This window comes from Plodia interpunctella, chromosome 2 (genome assembly GCF_027563975.2).
Source record: "Plodia interpunctella isolate USDA-ARS_2022_Savannah chromosome 2, ilPloInte3.2, whole genome shotgun sequence".
NCBI lineage: Eukaryota > Metazoa > Arthropoda > Insecta > Lepidoptera > Pyralidae > Plodia > Plodia interpunctella.
Genome location: NC_071295.1, coordinates 672,132 through 697,442, shown reverse-complemented (window position 1 = coordinate 697,442; position 25,311 = coordinate 672,132). Strand labels below are relative to the sequence as shown.

The following is a 25,311-nucleotide window of genomic DNA, read 5'->3' as shown; positions in this document are numbered from 1 at the left end:
TCTGGACTTATACAGTCTCCATTTATTTATTTTGTGTTTCCACTTTTGTACATCCGTACAAAACCGGCCAAGTGACCGGATTTCTATAAATAAATACAAGTTTGGGTCAGTAGAAATGTTTAAAGAAAATGTACCTATATATTTTTAAATGTATATCAGGTGACGCACACGTAGACAGGAAGTTATAAACACCGTTATAATTCTTCCACTTCGCTAATACAAGAGATTGTAGCATGAGAGAAAACGCACGCTACAAAAATAAGAAAGTCAAAACTCATCAAATAATATTTTATTACCTCGTCGATCAACAATTCGCTTAAAAATATTGCCTTTATCATAATCACGAAGCACGACAGTGTCAATACAAATCAAATGTAGCAGCTTAGTCAACTGCAGGTTTGTGTGCCAACATCGTACACGACACGTACGGCTACGGGGTAAAGTATGATGAAACGAAAACAAAAATATTCTATCAAATTATAATCCCTGAAGTTGAAAGTTTTCAATTATATAAGTTGAAGTTTGAAATTTTAATGACCCACTCTCTGCCACAAGCACATCGTGCACGAAGTTCACAAAGTTTGCTAAAAAAAACTAATATTGATATTACCTAACCTTAAATGCTTTACAATAAATTGCGAATATTTTCAATTGCTTCGCCACCCTCGTGTTTCAATTTTATTTTAATTCGATTATGGCAAGATGCAAAACATATGTAATGAAAACAATTTATATATTTAGTATGATATATTCTAGCGTATTCGTGACACGTCCGCAGTTGACGAAAAAAAATCCTAAAGATAAATTTGACTACAGCCGCTTGGCTAGCTTGACGCACCTGAGATAGTAACACTAATGAGGTCATTTGTTAAGATTTAAAATAAAAATCGTAAATTAACTATATAAAAATACTACACGGCCAAACAAACTATAATAGACATAGGTTTGGTAAAACTTTTAAATGTAGTAGAAATATTTTCTCATTTAAATTAGATGGTCTAACAAATGAGAAAAAAAATTCTCATTCGTTCGACGATCGAACTAATAAGACGAACCAAGGGGTTAAGTGCCGGTTTGCATTACACTTCTCGCCATCGAATCGATTCGAAGTGAGACACAGCGAACCAATCACATTGCAGTGTGGCTATCGTTGCGTCACAATGGCGCAATGTGATTGGTTCGCTGGTGAGAAGTGAAATGAACCCGCACTTCACCCACTAGTAAAACTAATGAACAAACGAGGTCTTTTAACTGAGTCCGCGCGCGGGGTAACGAGAGGCTAGACGAAGGGAATCGGTGTTCAGCATATAATGGATATTTTACGCTGACCCCGGGCTTTGCAGCGTCACAGCCCCGAATGAAACCAGGAACACGCAAGGATTAGAGAATCAATCTTGGGGTTCGCTCTTGATTCACTTTGTTATCAGCCCTCACTCGCCTGTCTCCATGCAAGCAAATACGAGTACCGAGTAAAAGATCTAGTATAAAGATCGGTATCGATAATAATAATTGTACCGAACTAGTGTAACTTTCAAGTATTCACTGTTCGACCTTGGCGATACGTACGTAGCATCAGAGCAATGTTTTCTTTTTATCTGTGTGGCTTAGAAATCGACTATAGCTCTGAATAAATCTAAGCACAAGTTAAAATAGATTCTTTCTCAGTCATTTTATGTTCTGCCATGACCTCGCGCCGACTTTGATACTCGTATCAAATTTATATTTTCAGTTGGAGTGATTCAGTTGGATTGGACAATCTCCATTTTTCGTTATCAATACATGGTTGATCAGACAGTCAGTGGTACGTATTCGTTCACTAAGTTTTCTTAGCACAAATTCAGTCACATATTAAAATATTTCAAACTTATATTAAACTTTTCTTACAATAGATCGAAGAGCATTTGCGCAAATTCATCCTCATCCATTCGTGGAAATTCTAAGAAAAATAAAAATTATATAAATGTTTTCAACTTATTATTGAAAATACAAAATAAATGACCATTCGATTGAGCACACAAAATATGTTTTTGTCACCTCTATCAAATCCGTTGAACGTGAAATCATTCTTACTTAAATTTCTCCGTCCAATGAGAAACGAACTAATATAGCAATGTCTTAAAAGTAATTATGTAATCATTAAAACAATTCGGTACTAAATGTATTAATTATACTATTATTAGTCACGTGTATTTACAGTACAGCTGGTGTACGTTAGGCAATTATAAACCGATCTTACAAAAGAGGTTCTCATATCTTCGGTTATTATTTTTTGTAACAATGAAATGAAGGCATTGTTAAGAAAACCATAAAAGTTAAGTAAAATTTGTTTACTTCCTACGTATTAAAATAAGATACTGTATTCAGATTTATTTGAAAAAAGTCAGGGTCAAACAATAGAAAGTGAAATATTTTAGTTATTATCAATTATTAAGGTAAGAAAGTTTAGCAAAGTCATAACACTCTAGCGTCAACAATCTCACATAATTTTATTATACTCATTTTATTGTAAATAACAAATCTTGTGTGTGTATACTAACAAGAATTTAAAATACTGTAAAAATTTCATACAAAATTTATTGTAATAACATTTAATAAGTGCGCATTTAGATTTGATTATAAATTTGTACGAGCATTTTCCCACTTTGATTTTTCTTACCGATTAGATTATTTGAAAACATTTCACGGTAAAGGCATTTTAACTATGTATATTCAGTCAAGCGAACTATCTAAATGTATTTAAGTTGATTTATTATAATATATAACATCTCTATCGTGTAAATATATTGGTATATATATGTATAACATCTAAACGCGTGATAGGTTGAATAACAAATATTACTTGGGCATAAAACGACCTGTACTATTCTTGAATAAAATATACTAAATAAATGGTACATCGACGAGCGTTAAATGAGTTGTTTTGTTATGATGTTAATGTTTATCCAATTCAAATAACGATACAAATCGATTCACGCTCGAGTAAAATATTGCTTTGACTCTTTACTCTTTCTATTCGAATATATTATGACTGCTTTATGATTGTCATATTTAATTATAAATCTGCACAGTAATCGTATTAAAATAGCGCTGCAAAAAATGCAAATTTTATGAGACTTGAACGTGAGAATTTTGAGAAAAATTAATTTATACAATTTTCTTCTTCTATTTTTAAATTCGTTCTTGTTGAACTCTAATGTGAGTCAACGACACGAATATGAAAACATAAATTAAAAATGTTGTTATTTTACAACGCACGGATGTCGTGATGATGAAATATTATATTTATTTTACTTTGTGTGGAAAATGATTCAAGCATTTAAATTAATGTGCTTTCAAATACTACACGCCAAGAAAGACGAAATCTAGGTGTCCTGCACCCATTGGTATACATAATTCTTGTCACACTATCGTTGGGAGCTTGAAGGATTTAATTTCATTACGATTTGTTGAATATGACCAGATTTCTCAAAATTCCCACGAGCGAGAAACGAACAATAAAACATCTAAATTTCACTGTCAAAATGAAACACCTTATGAAAGAGCAATAAAAACTAAGGCGAAGGACATACGAGTTCAGAAAGGCCTGTATCCACTGGGATACTTGATCGGCATCTGAAGCTGAGCGGAGGCTGCCAGGTGTTTCCATCCCAGCTGTTCGTAGCACTCTATGATGCGTTCTTCTATCTCTTTCGAAGGTCGTTCCTCTTGGATTTTGGTGAGCAGTTTGATGGCGCGACCCCAGTGCTCCATTGTGAAGCAGTGCCATACGCCGTAGTGGATTGCCTGGTTGAAGAAATTAAACTCGATAAATAATCTAATTATGACGTGAAAAAGTGCCTGTGAAGGCCTAATTTCTTAATAAATGAATTTGATTTCCATTTTGATAATCAGATGTTTTATTATATCAACTTAAGATTTAATTCATGATAATAAATATGGTTAATATGTAGACAAGTGTTAGTTGTGTTGAGATACAGGCTCTGCTTGCTGAAAGTTTCTCTTTAATATTTCGCTTTTTGCACAAGTATCATAAGAGTGATTTTTATGAACAAAAAAAAAAGAGCAAACTATCTTCACAGAGCCATTACCAATCAATCTTTATTTATCACGATTACAGACTACCTAAATAAAAGGTAACGAACACAGGTGAAACTAAAAGACTGCAGTTTATAGCCATTAAAAATCAATTTTAATGTCTTAAATAAAAGGTAACGAACATCAGGACAGGTGAAACTGAAAAGACGGCGTGTTGTGTGACAATACCTTAGTGTCGGCGAGGTCGGTGAACTTGAGCAGGTCGGCGAGGTTGCGCTGCAGCGCGGCGTCGAGCGCGGCGCCGAGCGCGCGCAGGCGACACAGCGCCACGCCGCGGTGGCACAGCGCCTCTATCAGGTACCCGCGCAGCTTCTCTTGTTCTCTGTTCGTCATTTTTATATTTCTTCATGTTCGTTGTATTTAAAAAATATATCCATGTATACTATTATTATAGAATGAATTTTCGAGCGTTTCGAACGCAGTCATTATCCTCCTTCAAAATAAAGAACCATTCTAAAATCTAGAGCAATAATAAAATCTTTGATCTTTTTCTGATTGGCCCGCGTCTTGGATGTTTATCTATATATGTATTTGTTATAAAATATAGTAACGTTGGGTTAGTATCCCATAACACAAATCTGGAACTTACTTTGGGGCTAGCTCATGTGTAATTTGTCCTAATTATATTTAGTTATTTATTTAAATGCTATTTAAATTCAAATCATTTATTCAGAAATTAGACCTTCACAGGCACTTTTTCTCGTAATTTTTTATATTTATAGTTATTTCTCACAAGCTACAAACGACTGGCATTTAGGAACGACCACTACTGAGAAGAAATGCCGAAAGAAACTCATTTGAACAGTGTTGGTCCCTATCATGCCAGATCGGCTTACCATTATTGTTTCTTACAATGTTTTTTTTTCTAATAATATATAATGTACATAATGTACATAATCAAAAGGTATATCAAAACAGGTTATGATTGTGATCCGAGTGCTGATTATAATATATATCGATGTGAAACAATCACTTACACTTACATGAAAATATATGAGAAACGAGATGACCAGTTCCCTCTGGCAGCACCCGTTCACGAGTTGAAATTTTAAAATTTACAATACCCTCAATACAGGTTATTATTTATAAATTAGAGAAGTAAAGTTTCTTGTCTTTGTTGAAATTTGAAGAAGGGTAATGACGGCGGTCAAAACGCTCTAAAATTCACCCTATAAAGAGGTAAGCGTTTATGGGTGAATTTCACGAGCGTTTTGAACGCCGTGAGCTATCATTAGTGTCTATTAAATTGTACCATACACAGTAATCAATTTAATCCTATTTTATAAATAAGTAAAGTACTGGTATAAAGTTAATTTTATATATGTTTATTTAAAAAAATATATATTCTTTAAACAAAAAAAAAAATATAGACGCTACACGCCGCGTTCAAACAGTCGTGAAATTCACCCTCGTGAGTTTGTATGTTTGAGGGGAGTAATCTCCGAAACTGCCGAACCCATTTCAAAAATTCTTTCACCATTAGAAAGGTACATTATCCAAGATTGCTATAGGCTATAATTTATCTCAAAATTCCCACAGGAGCGAAGCCCCGGGCAACATCTAATACTAATATAAAGAGAAAAGATCTGTATTTTTGTTTCTTTGTTTGCAACGAACAAAAATAGAAAATTACCGGGCCGATTTCGATGAGATTTGGTACAGAGATGTCAGAGGTTTGTTCTATCAACTTAACCGGCCTATAATAATGTGACATAAGTTTGATTGTAAAGAAAAGCTGTATTGATCATGTCACGATATATGTCTCGATGTAATTTAAAGGAATTCATCACAAACTACTCGTAAGTTACCATAGTACCAGCGTTTAAAGTTTTAAATGCGTTAACTCTGCTTTCGGTTAGTTTTTACAAGAGACAGGAAAAAATCAGGGTTTACATGGTATAATAATTTTTCTGGTGTAATTAATATATGCAATGTTACATAATTTAAACGAAAACTTTTCTGTTGGCTTGTAGGAAAATGTTTGTATACTTTAAGAGATTATCTGGAAAATATACATTAATATTATATGTACAATCATTTAATAATATTGAACTATATAATAATGTGATAAGTTCATAATTAGTTGATCATAAAATCTGATATAATCGTTACAAAACATAAACGTAATTTAAATTAATTTGACAAATTTTACTGTCTGTTGCATGTCAGAAATGGCTTAAAGTGTGAAACCTAAATGTTAAACAATCCACCTATTGCACCACGTTTAAAGCAATAAAGTCATTCATTCATTCATTCATTCTTTCTATTATTTCAATTATGATTTTGCCCGAATCCGGGGCGAGCTGCTAGTTGTAGTGCACACGGCACTACGCTATTTATTTATTTATATATTTATTACAAACAACTACAACTACCATTACAAGTTTGAAGCGAACGCGATTCAAAATTCCTGTGAAAAGGCCTAATTTCTGAATAAATAATTTGATTTTGATAGATTTTGATTGTATAAATAACAAACTTACTGTTTAATTTTATTAGCGTCACTTCTCGTGTCATTCTTCATGCCTATATACGCTAACAATTTCTCCTGGTCGATTGCGTTGATTACCTGGACAAAACAAAAAGGCAAATGTTCACAATAACAAAAATAGTGATTGAATGAAAAGTGAACTTTAAAGCGTTCACAAATGACACACTTTGCGTCGACAACGCGAATGATGTAAGCGTTAACACCGTCAATCTAATGTATGTCTACAGTCGACGCCATAAAGCTCATATTTCAATAAACAACACCCTTTGACGGCTAGAAGCGATGTCATTTAAATCGCTATGAGTAGAGAAAAATTTACTTAAGAAGGTTAATTGATAATAGGGTTGTTAAAGATTTTAATTTTTATTTAATACTAGCTTTTGCCCGCGGCTTCGCCCGCGTTTGAGTGGGTCCGCTCATAATTTATTTTTGTCTATATCTCTGGCTCTAAGTAACGTATCGCGATGAAACCTGTATAGGATTTTAAGTTACCATCCATACGATTGTGAAAACTAAATCAAATTCTATCCAGTAGTTTTTGCTTGTGCGAACAAACGGACAGAAGGATAGGTAAACAAACAGACAATAATAATAAAAAATGTTTTTGCCTCTATTAGTCCCATGAAGTCTCCCCATTAATATTTTTCTTTAATATATCCTATGTGCAGTCAAAGCACCGCTATTACCGTAACTTGATGTGCTGTTGACTGTACAGACATAGCCCACTTATAGTTATATAGGTATTTTATGTATAGACCTTCCTTATAGATATTTAAGTAGTTAAGAAAAAATGAAAAAATATATAGTACCTTGTCTGCTATCGAACTCAATTGTTCACACCAGGCTGTCGTCACATTCGGGATTTCTTTAGCATGAGGTAATCTGGAACAAGTGGTGATGAGAAATCATGCAATTCCAAACATATAATTTCCATTTACTGCAGACCTACCATCAACTTTTACAGAACGATTCCATAGCAAATCAGTACAATTTAGGCACCTAAAATGAATCGCGTTCATACTAAAATTAAGTCGGTGGTACGAATTTGCGATGCAGTTCAGTTTAGGTCGTTAAGTGGATCGCGTTAAGAGGGGGGGTATGATAAGGGGGGGGTGTATATCGACTCGTGGATGTCGTACGACGCTATTAAGGGACACAGCGTAAGCAGCTAATGGACGACAATAGCATTCCCAAGAAGGGCTGACGGCGGCCGGTTGTAAAATCACAGCGTAATCTTAAAAACTTTAAGGTTAATTTGTATCGACAAATCACAACCCCGAAAGCATCCGGGAATATGCAAAAATGAGAGAGAGAAACTGAGAAAACGGCGAGAAATTTACTAAGTGCACAGAAAGTTTCTCAAGATGTTATTCTTAGTTTCTCGTTGTTTTTTAAGCTATTTCATTGAATTATCGGTCAAGAAACGAGAGGCAGGCGGCCGGTTGTAAAATCACAGCCGAGTCTTCATAATAGGGAGCATTACTGCACATTTATCCCGCCAGAGTACAGCACTGTATCGTTAGGTAGCCAGTAAACGGTCGAAAAGAAGCTCGGAACACTTCACACGTGTAGACTTATTAAAATATGGACTTCATACAGGTAAGATCTTCAGTCAAAATCAAGTTTATATCAGTTTATGATCACAGTTGACCAAATAATGCAGAACATAACCTAAAATAGTGTTATTATTTTCAGGATAATCCACTAAATCCTTCCTTTTACCTTTAAACTCGCGCCACAATTGCGTAGAAGGTATTTTGGTCGTAAATCTGCAACAATATTGAAAATTGGCGCTTTTTGCCTCCATTGGCAATGTATGTGTATCTTAGTTGTACCAGTAGCGCCCTCTGCGCTGAGCTTTGCGTAATATGCCCTATTTTAAGACTATTTTTCGCTAACCCCGGGCATCAGGGCTTCACAGCTCGTAACGCAACCGGCAACATGCGAAGACGAGAGAATCTCCCGCTGAATTTTCTGAAAATGACGTTTAGTATCAATCTACTCACTTCTTAGGGTCCGTGGGCGAATCAATGCCGTGTAAGTACGCGATATGCGCGCCGAGGTATCCAGGACATTTGTCTACTAACTCTTCGTATACTTGCTCTAGTTTATCCCCCTCTGCAACAAATGTGTTTGGTTTACAATTTGATTAAAACTAACGTGAGAAACAGACATCATCAATAAAAAATTTAAACATTAATAAATTTTGTCCCCGACTTCGTTACCATGGGAAATCGCACCTAGCGTGTACTCTAATACACGCCAGGCGCGACTTCTCGAATGAACATTTAAAAACGCATTCTTCATAAATATTTAAATAAACTGCTTGATTTGATTGAGTAGCTAACGAAGAAAAGGCAAATAAATCTTTACACACTATCGATGATTACACATTTCGAGTTTTGTAATTTCGTGTATGAGTTTTTGTAAACATTAATTATGTATTACCTGTTAAATCTAATTGTTTATTATGAGTCATACCACCCAAAATATAAGGTTCAATATCTAAAAATTTAGCTATAAATAAGTAAGGCTTAACTTGCCCAATTTCGACAGCCAGTTGGTAGCGAACTCCTTATACGCATCCAAATACTCTTCATGTTTGGGTTTATCCTTATCCTTGGGTTGCGACGGCCGCTTGGGAGGTTCACACGGCACGTAGTGCAGAGTATAGGAGTCCACTTTACGCCCGAGCTCGTCTTTTGCGAAGGTCACTGTGCCCGTTAGTTGGTGACCTATTGTTAGGTTTGAGCGGCTGATCCTGTGTTCAAATGTTACTTTAGGTTCTAAATTATTATTTTAAGAATTTCCAGATAAAGTTACTTAAACTTTATTACACACATTAACATACGTGACTTACAAAAGGTTAATTATTACACACTAATAATTGTGTTTAATTAACCTGATAATTTTATTTATTGATTTATTTAATAAAGCTAATGTTAGCTGTATGTATCTAACTAAGAATATTTAAAAAATATATGTATCTTAAACTCGAATATGACTAGACCAGTGTTTTGACTATGTGAAACCAACCATCCATACTAAAATACTAATATTCACGTCAAAACGGAGCACTGGATTGTGAAGATTTTTGATTTGGAAATAATCGGAGAGCTAGAGAGAGAGAGAGAGATAATATTTTTTATATACATACATAAAGCTAATATTAACACGCCACTCTTCAGTGTCACACTACTTTCGGCAACAGCTAATCTATATTATTATTAAAAAGAGGTAAGCGTTTGTGAGTTTGTATGTACGAGGCGGGTAGTCTCCGAAACTACCGAATCGATTTCAAAATCTCTTTCACCATTAGAAAGTTACATTATCCAAGATTATAGGCTATATGATCTCAAAATTCCTACGGGAGCGAAGTCCCGGGCAACATCTATATAAATACGTCAGCTTACTTGTCGGCGGGCACCGGAGCGAAGTACACAGGTAGTATTGTGCCACTTGGGAGTGAACTTGAGTTGAATTTCTTGCCACCAGTGAGCGCCTAATAATACAGTCCATATTATAAACACAAAACATCACAATATCAACATTGCTTTGATGACAAACAACCGCATCTATAACATAGAAACCACGAGAAATCCTTGCCTGAGCCAACAATCTAAGGATACCTCACACATTTTTTTCAGGCTTGGAATTATTGTGGAACAAATAAAGAGACATAGAACATGCATGAACTCTGAAAGCGATTCTTAAATATGCTAAGTGTTTGTGTGTAAAATGTATGGTTTATTTTTACACAGCTGACTTCACGGCCTCGCAGCCCAAGGGGAACACGCTAGGATGAAAAACAGTTTATATATTTGTACATGGCTCTGCAGAGTCACATTTGAAAATAATCTTTGTTTGTATGATAAACACATTCATATGTAAAGATTTCCAAAACACTACGAGCGAAGATGTGGGGCAGTGTTATAATACCTGAGGCTGAGAACAATAGACGTCCAAGGTGATAGGTTGAGCCAATCGTTGTTGTATTAATACAGGCAACTCTTGTAACCTCTCTAGTAATGAACGGTTATCGTGACGGATGTTCAGACGAAGCACGTAGTCGCCTTTCTCTAGCTTCACTGAGTACTGAAAATAATGCTCTCATTAATACTTAATTTATTATTTTCAGAAAAAATTGTTACTACTATATCTTAATATAAATATGACTACTATTATTACTAAAGACCCGTAACATTTTATGTCATATAAATGATCGTTTTAAATATGGCATAGTAATTTAGACGGATGTTTTCTGAATTGAAAACGTTATTAAAGATTTTATGAGTAATTACTTTTGTCACGCCTCAATCAAAACTCAATTCCCGTTCCAATCAAAACTCGCCTAGCGTATGGAAGACTGCTTTCATACAACACGCTAGGCGAGTTTTGATTGAATCGGGCGTGTTGTTAAAAGATAATATTTGTGGCTAGTGGGAATTAAATTATATTTACCTAGGAAATATGATTTTATAAAATACTCACTTTGGACGGATAAGCGTCGCCGACGGCCATGAGCTGTTTGCAGCTGTTGTACAACATCCACATCTGGGACTCGAACTCAGATTCGTACAGCATGTCGCACAACAACGATACTATTGGGGTCACCTGTATGTAAAATGTTTATTTAGATATTATTAAGAAAATTAAATAATTTAGAGAAGGTGAGTTCACCTTTACGAGAGAAGTCAAACATTGTAATGAAAACTTGCGCACCGGTTGACTATTTAGTTCACTAGTGTGTATGCGACTACTTGTTACTTGCTAGATGGCAGTAGGTAGTCGTTAGTCTTAGAATAGTTGAGTAAAATTGACCAGTGTTAGCAAATAACACACATAATAAAAAGAAAGAGGTTCAAATGTGAAGTTTTTCCCAACAAAAGCATTCGTTTTGAATAAATAAAATATTGTAAACGTTATAAAATACAATATTTAATTATTCATTATTTCAGATTCTTACGTCAGTGCCCTTGGCTATGTGGAAGTTGTACGTGTTGATCAACTGATATATCTGTCTGCTGGGCGGGATCACGTCTCTCGCTGTGAGCGGCATCAGTTTTGATTCCGACGGCCTGAAAAAAATACTGAACTGTCAAACAAGTGACGTTATAGAAATTGAAGTACAATTATTTCACACAGACGACAATCTTTTTTTTTTTCTTTTCTTCTTTGTGGCAATTAAACTTCTTCAATAGAGCTTATTTTTGCCAATGTCGAGTTACATTGTTATTGGACGATAGGATAGGACTTAGGCGGTCGGACGACAATCATCGTAATTTCAAACTTTTTTCAGAGAGATCAGAGAGCAAACACTATAGAAATTGAAGTACCATTATTTCAGACAGACAGAATCATCGTAATTTGAAACAAACTTTTTTCAGAGAGATCAGACACAGCAAACCCTTAGTAGCTGACCTGGCCACAGAGTCGTGGTGCCGCAGACAGGCGCTGGGCGCGAGCTCCTGCAGGCGCAGCGCGAGCACGCGCGCGCCGCGCAGCCCGCCCGCCGCGCGCACCACCAGTCGCGCGCCGAAGTCCGGCTTCAGTCCGTGGAACTCCACGCTGTACTCCACCACCAGCTCGCCTATGTTCGCCCAGTACTTCGCGATCACTATTTCTAGCGTTACGCCGCCCTGATGAGACGGAAATTGATTCATTTCAATGGTTTTGTTATATTCTGGTTATATTACAACTAACGTGAGAAATTATTTCAATGGTTTTGTTATATTCTGGTTATATTACAACTAACGTGAGAAATTATTTCAATGGTTTTGTTATATTCTGGTTATATTACAACTAACGTGAGAAATTATTTCAATGGTTTTGTTATATTCTGGTTATATTACAACTAACGTGAGAAATTATTTCAATGGTTTTGTTATATTCTGGTTATATTACAACTAACGTGAGAAATTATTTCAATGGTTTTGTTATATTCTGGTTATATTACAACTAACGTGAGAAATTATTTCAATGGTTTTGTTATATTCTGGTTATATTACAACTAACGTGAGAAATTATTTCAATGGTTTTGTTATATTCTGGTTATATTACAACTAACGTGAGAAATTATTTCAATGGTTTTGTTATATTCTGGTTATATTACAACTAACGTGAGAAATTATTTCAATGGTTTTGTTATATTCTGGTTATATTACAACTAACGTGAGAAATTATTTCAATGGTTTTGTTATATTCTGGTTATATTACAACTAACGTGAGAAATTATTTCAATGGTTTTGTTATATTCTGGTTATATTACAACTAACGTGAGAAATTATTTCAATGGTTTTGTTATATTCTGGTTATATTACAACTAACGTGAGAAATTATAGCCTTTTATTGACTACACATATGTTTCATTGTACAACAAATCTTACTTCTACTTTAACATTTGGTAGACACCGGTTATTTGTCTTGCGTTCCCGGACGTGACATGACAAATAGACATCTTTACAGAAAAATGGTTTTGTTATACCTCATAAGTTCGATATCGAGTATTGATTTTTTTCATGTCATTATTATTTTCAAAAATAGTTGAAAAATATGTGTGTCACACATCCTTCAAACAATCAATTCATCAACAATCAGAAGCTCAAAGCGAAATAGAATTATTTTTCATAATCATTTGTGGACTCGAATAATAAACCTTACTATTTTGAGGTATTAAGTCGTTGTGAGAACTTACATATAACTGGAAAGGCAGTGTTGTAGGCGCTTCGGCAGTGACATTAATCATTTTCTGCGTCTCGTGGCTGCGACACGACTTCCTGGGCACAATCTGCATCGTGTGGACCAGAAAGCGGCCAATCTTCTCTTTGTCCTGTGTCGATATTCTGAGCACGCCCCACGTAGCTTCGGGTGGCACTGCCGAACAAATTTTATTTTACGCTAGGCGCGTTTTAACATACAAGGCGTATTTTCATAGGAGATTATTTTTGATTTCTGAGTTTTAAATATGATGCCAACAATTACAAATTAATTTCGGCGGTGGTGATACAAATTAACTATTTTAATAACAAATACTTGTAGCAAGTAAACACCTAAGTGCATTGCATGCCGACCCCCATGAGAAACAATCGAGATAATATTGTTATTATTATTCATTTATTAATGTGTAAAATATATACCTACATAAGAATATAATTTTAAAAATAAAAAATCTTAAGTGGGTCATACTGGTCTTTCGTACTTCTTCAAAAGAAAATTTTCCACGCAAAATACGGAAGAGGCATTGGCGACTTCTAGGTCGCCAATGCGTGTTAAAGAGAATAATTATTTTAATTATATATTTCTATTCACAATTTTGTTAAAAAAAAAATGTATTTGCGAGGTCTACGTTCGCGGCGAACAACTAGTTATTTTAATTATATATTTCTTCCAGTTCAGATGTCACTCACCAATAACGAAGTGCCTCTTGATTGTGGCGGGTTTGAACAGAACTTGCGTTTCGTTCAACTGCGGACAAGATGGCGCGGCGAGTTCTAAAGGCTGTGGTTGTAACACTGTAACTGCTACGCGGAACACTGGCCCTTTTTCCGGACAAGCGACGTCATACGCATTTATACTGTTGAAAGAAATATAAATTATCATTGTTAGCGAAAGAAGCGAATCAGCCTACTGAATTTAGGTTCAGGTTTCATATTGACAACTTGTAAACACACAAAAAGATTTCGTAACGTTTTATTTGAAGAAAAAATACATTATGAGAAGTTCCACTTCTGAAGAAATACATTACACGAACATTATTGGACAGTAACACGCGAGGATGTTACTACGCCTAAAATAAAACTGACCTAGCGCATTACGTAAATCCATTTGAATTTTTATCTCGAAATTCTGAGAGCGAACATACCTAGTGAAATGCGCCCCAGGCGATAAGCTAGTGGGGTCGACGCGGATGGAGATGGACCTGGCGGCGTTCATCATGTCGAGGTGCTGCGGGATCGAGAGCCAACCGGCCTCGCACGTGAGCGCCAGCCGCACTGAGAACGAGATCTGCTTCGGAATCATGTCCTTGTCTGAAACCAGCGGGACGCTACATAGATTTTGTTGTATCTGTTCTGTACTAGATGATTCGATGTTACTTATGTAAGAAATGCAAACGCTCAGATGTGTGTGATACTCAATCTAGAAAATGTTATTGGAATTTAGACGTAATTTGGTGCTTGAATAGATTATAACCTGGAATAGCATTTTTATCACCAAAATCTCATAGGACCAAGGCCACCACAAACAAACTTTTTAAAAATAACCCAACATTCATACTCTTACGTCAAAAAGTTCAGTGGTCGGTCGTTACATGAATGTAAGTAGATGGAACAGACGAATTTCCTTGACCCTCTCATACCTTTTTCGTACAATAAAACTAAAATATTATTTTTAATTTCTCCAGAAAAAAAAGCACATAATCATATATTCTAAATATTATTTCATTTGTTTTTGTTAAATACCGATAGATTGATGCCTAACTAAGTCTGAATACAGAAATGCTCACCAACGGACGAGCCCTGTTGTACTATATAATTCTCATTAATCTAATATATAATTCTTATTAATTATTCGTAATTTGTTAACGTTGATCTTAACAAATATAAGTAATTAAATAATAATAGCGTTGTTGAATAACAACAATAAAGTTTGAGAAACATTCGCAAAGCAAATACAAACACAAATAATGTAAAGGATAACGTAAGGAAAATAGTTTTAATTTTCAATAATAAAAATAGGACATTGCAGGAACATAAACAAGAAAAGAAACATGCCTCGTGTGCTCTTGCAATACGCCAGGCGTGTTTTATTAAAAGAAAAATTCATGCTATCAATACATCAGTTAATACAGTTCCGACTATACAAGTCGTTTGTAATCACTTTTGAAAAAAATTGTATCAATAAAAGACTCCATCAAAAGGTTCAAATTTTACATACAATTTTAACGAAACAACCAAATTGAAAAATTGTGAACAGCGCTGTATCTAATCTTTAACATAATTTATGTACAACATAATTATAAAAATACCCACATAAAAAATGTATAGTCAGAAACTTACTCTCAGCATCAAGATGATTTTGCAAGAACTGCGGCTCGACGGTGATCCCAATATCTTTCGGTACATCGTCGATTTTCGGCCGTAGGAATATGCCCTTATCATTACTGGCGCCGCATTGGATGTTGAACGTCACGTCACGGTCGGGTTGGTCGTGGTATAAGCTTAGGATTTCGAATGCCTAAGGAAAAATATATGATATTAAAAACATGTTCATCAACAGTGACAGTTCTCAGTTTAAACTTTAATAACTATATCGTCTAAACTTTTCGCTGTGAAGCGCACCCAATCAGTGAGGCGTTGGGTTGACATCACGTCATAATGCCACATTGTGATTGGGTGGCTGCATTTAACTGCAAAGGTTATATGACTCGTAACTCAAAACTTTTGACGACCTCGGTGGCGCAGTGGTAAGGTTCTTGCCACTGAACCGAGAGGTCCCGGGTTCGATCCCCGGTCGGGTCATGATGGAAAATGATCTTTTTCTGATTGGCCCGGGTCTTGGATGTTTATCTATATATGTATTTGTTATAAAATATAGTATCGTTGAGTTAATATCCTATAACACAAGTCTCGAACTTACTTTGGGGCTAGCTCAATCTGTCTGATTTGTCCTGATATATTTATTTATTTATAACTATTCTATTTTATTACAATGCAAAAACAAACATGTATATGAAACTCGTATGACAGTGATGTCATGATTTTGTAAGTAAAAAATCATTCCCAATATACTTTAATTTGAAAAAAATTACGTATTCAACGAAAATAAACATTTGACATTTACCGTCTTGTGGCTATACACTATAGGAAAACAGTTCGCCAAACATTGACGGATTCGGCATACATGCTGGGTTTTTCATTGCGTTGAATAAAAGCACGCATACAAAGCACACAACATTCGTTCGTTTTCGTCAGCATCTTAGTTCGGCGATAGCGTGCAGCCGGCATTATGTATTTTTTTATTAACGTCGCGAAACTATTGTCACACCATTAGTTTCAAAACATTAAGGTCTTTCAACATACCTTTTCGATGTTAACAAGCCCGTTGCCCTGCGCCCACGGCTCCACGTGATTCAGATACGTAGCAGAATTCTCTAAAGCCCTCTTCACTGAATATGGCGAATAGCTCAAATTCTTTGCCTTCATCCCGGATATTAGTGCGGCTAAAGTGTAAAATATTTATACAATTATATTAATATATATTTTATTTATTTATTAGGCACATAAACAGTTTACAGACAATACAGTACAGAATAATCCAAATATAGTTTCATACAAATCTATAATCCAATACAGATAATACATTTATTAAATAAAAAAGCCTTAAATATATTCTAATATATTATAATACTAATAAATTCAAAATTAATGACATTCGTGATAATCACATATCTAATGGTACAGTTAATGATTATATTCATTAATCCCAACTAATATTAGACATCTGAAAGTAAGTTTGTTTATTTGATACCTTCATCACAATTTATTTACTCATCCAATCTTCTTGAAATATCTCATACATGTATTTAAGAGAGATATAGGCTACATTTCATTACGGAAAAAAGGACATATCTCGTGGGAAATTCACGGTCTGTTTGACTTTTACAATTTACGAGGTAAATGTCCAGTTTATAGTGATGATGCTTCTAAACATCACAGCCTAGTAATAAACCCGGAACAGGGGACAGGACTTATTGCCCGAAAATCATAAAAAATAAGTGCTATATTGACTCAAAAAGAGTTTTAGACATACCAACTACTCCGGCGACGTGTGGAGCGGCCATAGACGTGCCGTTCATCAATTGGCAATTTCTTAGAGTGAATCTGTTAAGAAATTAAAGTTAATTTTTTATGTAATTTGGCACAGATATAGACGGCGAGCCGGCACACACCTCTAGTATTATTATAAAGGGAAAATATTTGTAGGTATTTTTGTTTATCCCATTACAACTAATATTATAAATGCAAAAGTAAGTTTGTTAGTTACTTCTTCACGCATTGTCTACTGGACCGATTGTTATGAAATTTGATACACGTGTAGAAAATAACCTGGAAAAACACATAGGGTACTTTTCATTCAGCAATTCCCTCGGAAGCGAAGCCCAAGATAACATCTAGTAATGAATTAACTCAAAACCTATACAATACAATACTCTTTATTGCACCGAAAGCGAAATATACTAAAATAGAAATAACACCATACAAAATAAAATAAAAAAAGACCCAAAGGCGGACTCATTGCTAAAGCGACCTCTACTGGGTCGATTCCTATGAAATCTATACTATTATTACAACGAGGTAAGCGTTTGTGAGTTGTATGTTTGAGGCGGGTAATATTCGAAACTACCGAACCGATTTCGAAAATTATTAAACAATTAGAAAGTTACATTACCCAAGATTGTTATAGGCTGTATTTTATCTCAAAATTCCCACGGGAGCGAAGCCCGGGGAGCATCTAGTTTTAGCAGTGACATTACCTGGCGACGGAGGCGATGGCGCCGCCCGGCGCGCACACGGCGACGCCGGGCGCGCCGTCGGTCGCGGGCCCGCGCGAGCTCCAGCTGAACGCGCCGCCGCCCAGCTTCGCCCGCATCGAGTACGCCGCTGACATCATTTCCGGGGATACGTATGCGCCTACGCCTGTTGGCCGTTGTTCTTATTGATAACTAGTTGTTCGCGAACGAACTTGGACATCGCGTAACAAAATTTTGAATATTTCAAAAACGATTAAACGATTTTAATGCCCGACGGATTTAAACGATTTTGTTAGACAAACTAAAAAACCCCCCGACTTTCAATATTCATTTAACTACAACTTTTGAAACGGCTGAACAGATTTTCATGAAACATGGCTAAGAACACTCTGGATAAAATTATCTATAACACACAAAAAAAACTAAACGAAAATCGGTTCATCCGTTTGGGAGCTACGATGACACAGACAAATACACAGATAGACACGTTAAACTTATAACATCCCTCTTTTTGCGTCGGAGCTTAAAAATCCTTACCGGTTTCACCACTTTCTGATACGATATACTTACTCTGACAGATAAACTAAATAGCCTACTAGTGCATACTAGTGCAGATGTGATTAAATAGGTAATAGACAACACTCAACGGCCCACACTACGGACAAAACTTGTATCGCAGATCCGAACGACGCAAACACAGAAACGGGCACTAACTAATATATATTGTTTTTTTATTTATTTAGCTATCTGACTGCTGGGCAAAAGCACCGACGAACTGCCCTTTGATAAGGGATGGCAACAAATATCAATCGTAAAAGCAAAAGTTTGTGATTATGTTGGGCCAATTTTTATAAAATTTGATATCCGTTAGATTATCTATCGCACATTTGTCCTGAAAGTATGCGATTCCCGAAGGGCTCGGTCAAAAAATATGATAGTCAATGGCGCTTCATAAAATAGACAGCGATACTGTGCATAAAAACGTTTTCATGCACAGTATCGCTATCTACTTTATGAATGCGATGTTACAACATATCTTTACAAAATAACCACGGCGGGTAACACCGCGGGACGCAGCTAGTAATGGCATAAAGTATATCATACCGATGAGCACGGGCTGCGCGATGTCGGGCGGAGCGCCCACGGTGCACAGCGCGGGCCCGTGGTTGCCGGCCGACACCACCCACGACACCCCGTAGCGGTTCACCACCGAACAGATTATGTCGCCGATACGTCTGCCGGGTTACACTTGGGTGTCAGCGGTTTCGTGCCCGACCTTCCCGACGTTGGCGGGGAGGACGTACCCTTCCCCACGTCTGTCACCCCGCAGGAAGGTCGCGCACGAAATAGCCGGTCTAAAGATACTAGTCTTTTGTAAAACTCAAGATAAATAAAAATATATTTGTTTATAGATTACTTTTTCTACGTCTTTTATCGTGGTCGTTCAAATGAAAAGGGGCCTTATGGCGGCTGGCACTTAGGTCGTAAGTGCCAGCGCACACATTGTCTCAAAAAGCTATAGGGTGGACAATCAACAAGTTTTTGATCTTATATCAAGTAGATACTTAATTTATCATGTACTAAACAATAAATAAGATTTGTAATAACCATCATAATATAGTAAAATTCAATAGTACAATCTACTTTATCAGCCAAGATTGTGCTATTTAGACAAGACTGCAAATAAGTACAACAACACAAATACGACGACATTTTATACAACTACAAATCGACATTTTCCATTTATGATGGAAGTCCTTGTATAACTTATTATATATTTTGCAATCTGCGCAAGAGGAAATATAACTGAAATATTCTGTTGGTCTTTCGAAAATAAAACTTCATTTTCGCAATGGTTGATTGATTCTGTTTGATTGGTTGGTTGGTTCTGAGATCGTATCGACCGCTGCGGCCGCGGTGTCATTGCGATCCATCAATTTTCCCTAGGAATCATTTCCAAAATCAATCACTCATAAAATTGTCATTACAACATTATATTGATGTCAGATAGTTAAACTAATTTATTAATAAATAATTAACATTGTTAAAATTTGAAAAAAATGTAATGACAGCGCGGCCGCGTCGCTCGAAACTCTCTGAGAAACACCCTATTATGCAAATAAATCCCACAAATATTATAAATGCGAATGTAACTTTGTTTGGTGCTTCTTCACATTCTTTCTACTCAACCAATCTTCTTGAAATATTGCATACATTTAGTTTGAAGTACGTCGAAAGACATAAGTTACCGTTCATACCAGAAAAATAACTGTTCCCGTGGGAAATGGAAGCCGCGGGTAATGAGGAAATGTATTAATTAAGAGTTTGAAGAGAGCAATCCACTCACCCAGCGTTAGACCAATGCGCGTGCTCCCCATAGCTCATGTTGATGACGTCGATGTTCATCTTCTTGGAGAGCTCCATGACCTTGATGCAAGCTCTGACGAGCGCAGTGCCGGTCTCCATGGAGCCCAGGCGGCTGTCGCCGATGGTGAGCGACAGCACGCGCGCGCCCGGCGCCACGCCGTTCTTGTCCGGCTCCGAGGGGAAGAAGCCCGCCGCGATCGCTGCTACGTGCGTGCCGTGCGTTGCTGGGTGGAGGTTTTCTTATGTTAAATAATGAAGACATGTCGTCTTGCTAATATCTCGCCTGCATGCGAGTTTAACTCCCCCACATTTACACTCAGGCCACTGCCACTACTCCTGCCGCTGCCGGAAAATATTTCCCTAAATACTTCTGCGGCAATAACGACGCGAGTGAGCGTTTACGCTCAGCCGACACACAGACAGACGTCGATATTGTCGAAGTTGCTGGTTCGACAGCATTATGTCTGATCAGTATAAGTCATCACATATTACCTGCTCAATTTCGTAAAGTTCTAAAAAAAGTTATTGTTTTTTCAATTACTGTGTGTGCCTATGTGCCTATGTGCGCCGGGCAGTGGCAGTGACATTAGCAGGGACAGCGTGAGTAAGTAGTATATACTCACTGAGTGTAAATATGGCATTATGCTAGGGTAGGGCCGCCCTCGCCCAATCACTATATATCATTATCCTTACATATTATAAAACAAAGTCCTTTGCCGCATCTGTCTGTCTGTTCGCGATAAACACAAATACTAATGCACGAATTTTCATGAGGTTTTCACGAATAGCTAGTGTGATTCCTGACGAAGGTTTAGGAGTATAATTTATTGTTTTTCTCCGAACGAAGCCGGGACGGGTCGCTAGTATAGTATAAAACAAAGTCGTCTGTCTATTTCTAAACACCGTTGCTCATAATCATCGGAAGATTATTCAAGCGAGATTTTATTAAAGGTTATTTGTAGCGTGTGTCCTAGAATAGGACAAGACTATATCCTCCCTCGATGGGAGGATATAGTCTTGTCCCATTCTAGGACTGGATTAGGCTGCCAAGGCTTCGAGGTTCATTCTACACTATGAAACTCATAGCATAGGTAATAATAACATTCACAACACAAAATATTTATCTAAAAGTGAATCTTAAGCTCGGAAATAAAATAAAAATGGAGTTAATTTCACAGTAAAATTTTACTCCCGACGATAGTTCGCACACCGATGTCGACCGTACACATGTACATAATCAATGGCACTCACAGCACATGCCGACCACCTCCAGCAGAGCGCCGTCGTCGTGCACGTTGATGCTGACCGTCATCTCGTCCAGCGCCGTGAGGTGCTGGTGCTCGTGCGTCACGCTGTACTCCCCCAGCAGCGGGCCCGACGATAGATCGCCGCACTCCGATGTGTCTATACACGCCCTGTGTTCCAAAATGACATTTTTTTACGTCTTCTTCTTGGCATGTCGACTCGGTGAATCATATTTGTGAAGACTTATAATACACTACTGATACAGCAGTATCTGTGACGTCATACAGATCCATCAGCTTGCAAGTGGTAGGACATGCAGAGCAAGATAGCATCTGTGCCACGGAGTGGGGAATTTTATTTTTACTGGTATAATAAATTTAAATGGCTACTTAAACGAAATTTTATTTTTTTATGTACAATAATAGAGATGTTACAATATCACTACCATCACTACATAGTATAAAAAAAAATCACTTCAATGTAGTTTGAATCCACAATTTAGGAGACAAAAAGCATTTCTACAAATGTTGTATTAGTTATAGTTATTTACCTCCAAACTGTACCGTCGTGGAACAGCACACAATCATATGTAGGCCCGAGATCATTGTATTTCTTCTCTGCATTCTGAAGGACCTCCACTCTTGCCTCTAGTTCCTCTTTTAACAATTTGTCTTCAAGACTAATGTTTGAAGATTTGGACACTGAAACAAACATTTTTTATGAAATGTACTTACTTACACATACTGCTAGCCGTATTTGGCTTATATTATAAAGGCGAAAATTTGTGAGTATAGTCATACTCACAAATTTTCGCCTTCTTCATAACACTCAAATGACTAGGCCAGATTTTTATGAAATTCAGTATTGCAGTTAGGTAGCCTTAGATTAAAACAGGTACTTATATCCTGAAAGTGCACAACTCACGTTGGTGTTGGTCAATCAGGCAATGGCGCTTTATAAGTTTTTTTTATATAATTACAACCATGACAAACAATGTGGGCAAGTAGTAGTATATAATTCAAAATTTGACATGAAAAAGTGCTTGTAAAGACCTAATATCTGAATAAATGCCGCCTAATGGTAGCAATTATCATATTATATTGTTATGTTAAATACAAAACAATTAACTTATACCCACCAACTTCAGATTCAAAGTCCTGCAAGAGTTTGGTAGCCTCAGCCAGTGCGGGTTTGTGGCCGACGTCCCAGGTGTGCTCTTTACGGTGCTCCTGAACTCGCTCCTTAAGTTTAGTCGGGTACAGACTGAAAGGGTGAAGCACACCCACCCTCCAAGATCCAGTGGGATTCTTCCATGATTCTGGTATCTAATCAGTATAAAAAGAGCAAACAATTAAGAGCCTTTTTTACAACTTCTTGATATATCTGATAGTCTATATATAACATACTTACATATTATAAAGTGAAGTAACCCAGAAAACTACTATAACTTAGACAAGATATATTTACATTTTCCACCCACCGACTTCACGATTATTTAGTGTAATCTGTGATTCTTTCCAAAGATTACAAATTTTAATTCTAATTTTTAATTGGTAACCCAATTAATTTTATACCCAACTCTAATAGCCCTAATAAGAACATTCATAAAGAATCGGAAGTAAGCAGTGAAAACACAACACTTGGCACAGTCGGATAAAAACAGCTGTAAATGACATCTGGTCTGAAGTCAATGACCCCGCGTAGCTGTCAGCTGACAATATCTCTATCATGATCAGAACAGACAATCATGAAATCAAATTGCTACTGCATATGATGTCAACAGTTCCACCATTGAGTCATAAATGATGACTTTACCTTCAGTTTGCGACCAGTAACGCCGGTGATGCATCCATCATTCAATTTTTTTATGACTGTACTAGTATCCACATCACCGCAACCACTGCAGTCGAATCTCTCAATTACTTTAGTCTGGCCAGTGGACGTGACCTAGAATAAATAAAAATGCTGAAATCGGTACATAAAGTGGTAAATCATCAACCAAACAAACAGTGACAAGACAGTTTTTTACCTGCAATCCAGACGCCGCAGGGTCCACACCCGAATCAAAAATTGCAATAACAGTGTCTCTGCCATCATAATTTGGATTTTTAGTCAGAAAAGATACAACCCCTGTTTCTTTTTTCGGCAATAATCCCCACACGGGGAAATCACAGTCGATCGGTACGTCTGCCATTTTTGATGATTTTATATCTAATGTTGCAAGCAAACAAAAACATATTTAAAACAATACCCTTCCTTCCTTGGCAGTCGGGTAAAAATATTTAAGTAGGTAGGTACCATGGTCCCGTCAAGGAAAAAGGATTATTTTCTATCTAATCCATGGAATTAGTAGGTACTCCGTACACTAAGTACTTTTTAAATCCATGATCTAATCCTATCACAATACTGGCCAATTGAAGATTTCCCTAAATAAATTTCAAGTTTTGACATTAATTTGTCAAGAAGACAAATCTATACTATTGTTTGCCAAACTTATTTTAATTGCATTGATATAAAATCGAAACTATGTGGTTTAATATTATTCCACCAATGGCAATAATAATTGCCAGTTTGGGACTTCCAGGTGCAGGGCTTTATTGGCTACATTACTTAGTTTTAGGGAATGTAAGTACATAGCCGCAAGTTTTGAACGGCGGATAGAATTTGTTTCTCTAGTTTGTAGTACAAATAATCCACGGAGCACGGATATTGTATATGAAATAACCTCATTTTTCATAAGAGATTTGTTAGTTACCTACATACTTCTCTCTCATATTCAATAATATGGACTATATAACCATATTTTTATAGGTATGTATCTACTTATTTGTATTGTAATATGGATTAAGAAAAAGCTCCCTTATCCTAAGTAAAATGAAACTACTAAAATTACCTGGTTTTTGTTGAAATATTCTTAAATCAGAATCTGGCAACACACAGTTTACTGTCATCCGCTTGATGAAGATATTGAGTGCGAAATTATTTGTGTAATTTATTCGATTAGACAATATGTGGTACGAGATTTTTCCCAGTTTCTTCATAATAACTGCAGCTCTAGGCTTGCCTGGATGGGGACTTTATCACATTCACAACTTAGCCCTAGGAAACGTAAGTACACAAACACAACCTATTAGGTAACACCTTATTATTGCTGGATCTTCTATTTTGATAAAGCATCTTCACCTTAGTCTGTGGAATTAACTACCAGACTACCACAGTGACCACAGACATTTTTTTTTTTGGTTTAGTTCAGTTTAGAGTATAGAGACAAAACATTTTAGTTTAAGAGTATGTTTAAACTTTTTTATGAATACCTAATAGGAATGGAAAGGAACCACAGACAAAGCTTCATTTATTTTATTTCAGTTGCCATTGATTACTAAATGTTTATTTGAAAAAGGTTTATTTGGCAAATATTTTTGTTTGCATTTTAGGAAGGAAAATTTTAGGAAAAGTATTGATTACAAATTCATAAACATAAAAGTCAGTAAAAAAGAAAATTATATTTGTTCCAGCACTTCAGACGCACTATGATTCAACGTTGGGATCGCATTGCATACCAGCGAGATCAAAGAATTACTGG

General features: G+C 36.3%; 1 protein-coding gene and 1 long non-coding RNA gene across 2 annotated transcripts; one reads left to right on the top strand and one right to left on the bottom strand.

Moving 5' to 3' along the window:
• Positions 1-274: 274 nt before the first annotated feature.
• Positions 275-24,855, bottom strand: TppII (Tripeptidyl-peptidase II). The gene is made up of 26 exons (XM_053762095.1): positions 24,622-24,855; positions 23,758-23,939; positions 23,544-23,675; positions 22,867-23,053; positions 22,279-22,429; positions 21,735-21,898; positions 20,464-20,707; positions 19,221-19,351; positions 18,120-18,282; positions 17,396-17,466; positions 16,666-16,805; positions 15,643-15,820; positions 14,448-14,613; positions 13,993-14,159; positions 13,281-13,459; positions 12,008-12,225; positions 11,553-11,664; positions 11,078-11,200; positions 10,526-10,681; positions 10,000-10,088; positions 9,130-9,347; positions 8,593-8,704; positions 7,396-7,468; positions 6,579-6,664; positions 4,264-4,417; positions 275-3,783 (listed from the first exon to the last, which is right to left on the bottom strand). The coding sequence occupies exons 1-26, from the start codon at positions 24,767-24,769 to the stop codon at positions 3,574-3,576; spliced, it is 3,954 nt and encodes a 1,317-aa protein (XP_053618070.1). The 5' UTR covers positions 24,770-24,855; the 3' UTR covers positions 275-3,573.
• LOC128679739 (uncharacterized) lies at positions 24,110-25,311 on the top strand. Its single transcript, XR_008405779.1, has 2 exons — positions 24,110-24,353; positions 25,244-25,311. It is a non-coding gene; the product is annotated as an uncharacterized LOC128679739 (long non-coding RNA).

Bases quoted from the DNA above. Each gene is read 5' to 3' on its own strand.
- TppII (XM_053762095.1), bottom strand. From the start codon at position 24,769: ATGAAGAAACTGGGAAAAATCTCGTACCACATATTGTCTAATCGAATA. The intron at 15,821-16,665 runs GTATGTTGAAAG...ATTTTTCCTTAG, and splicing joins GGCTTGTTAACATCGAAAAG to GCATTCGAAATCCTAAGCTT. The intron at 10,089-10,525 runs GTATTATAACAC...CTGTATTATTAG, and splicing joins TCTATTGTTCTCAGCCTCAG to GCGCTCACTGGTGGCAAGAA.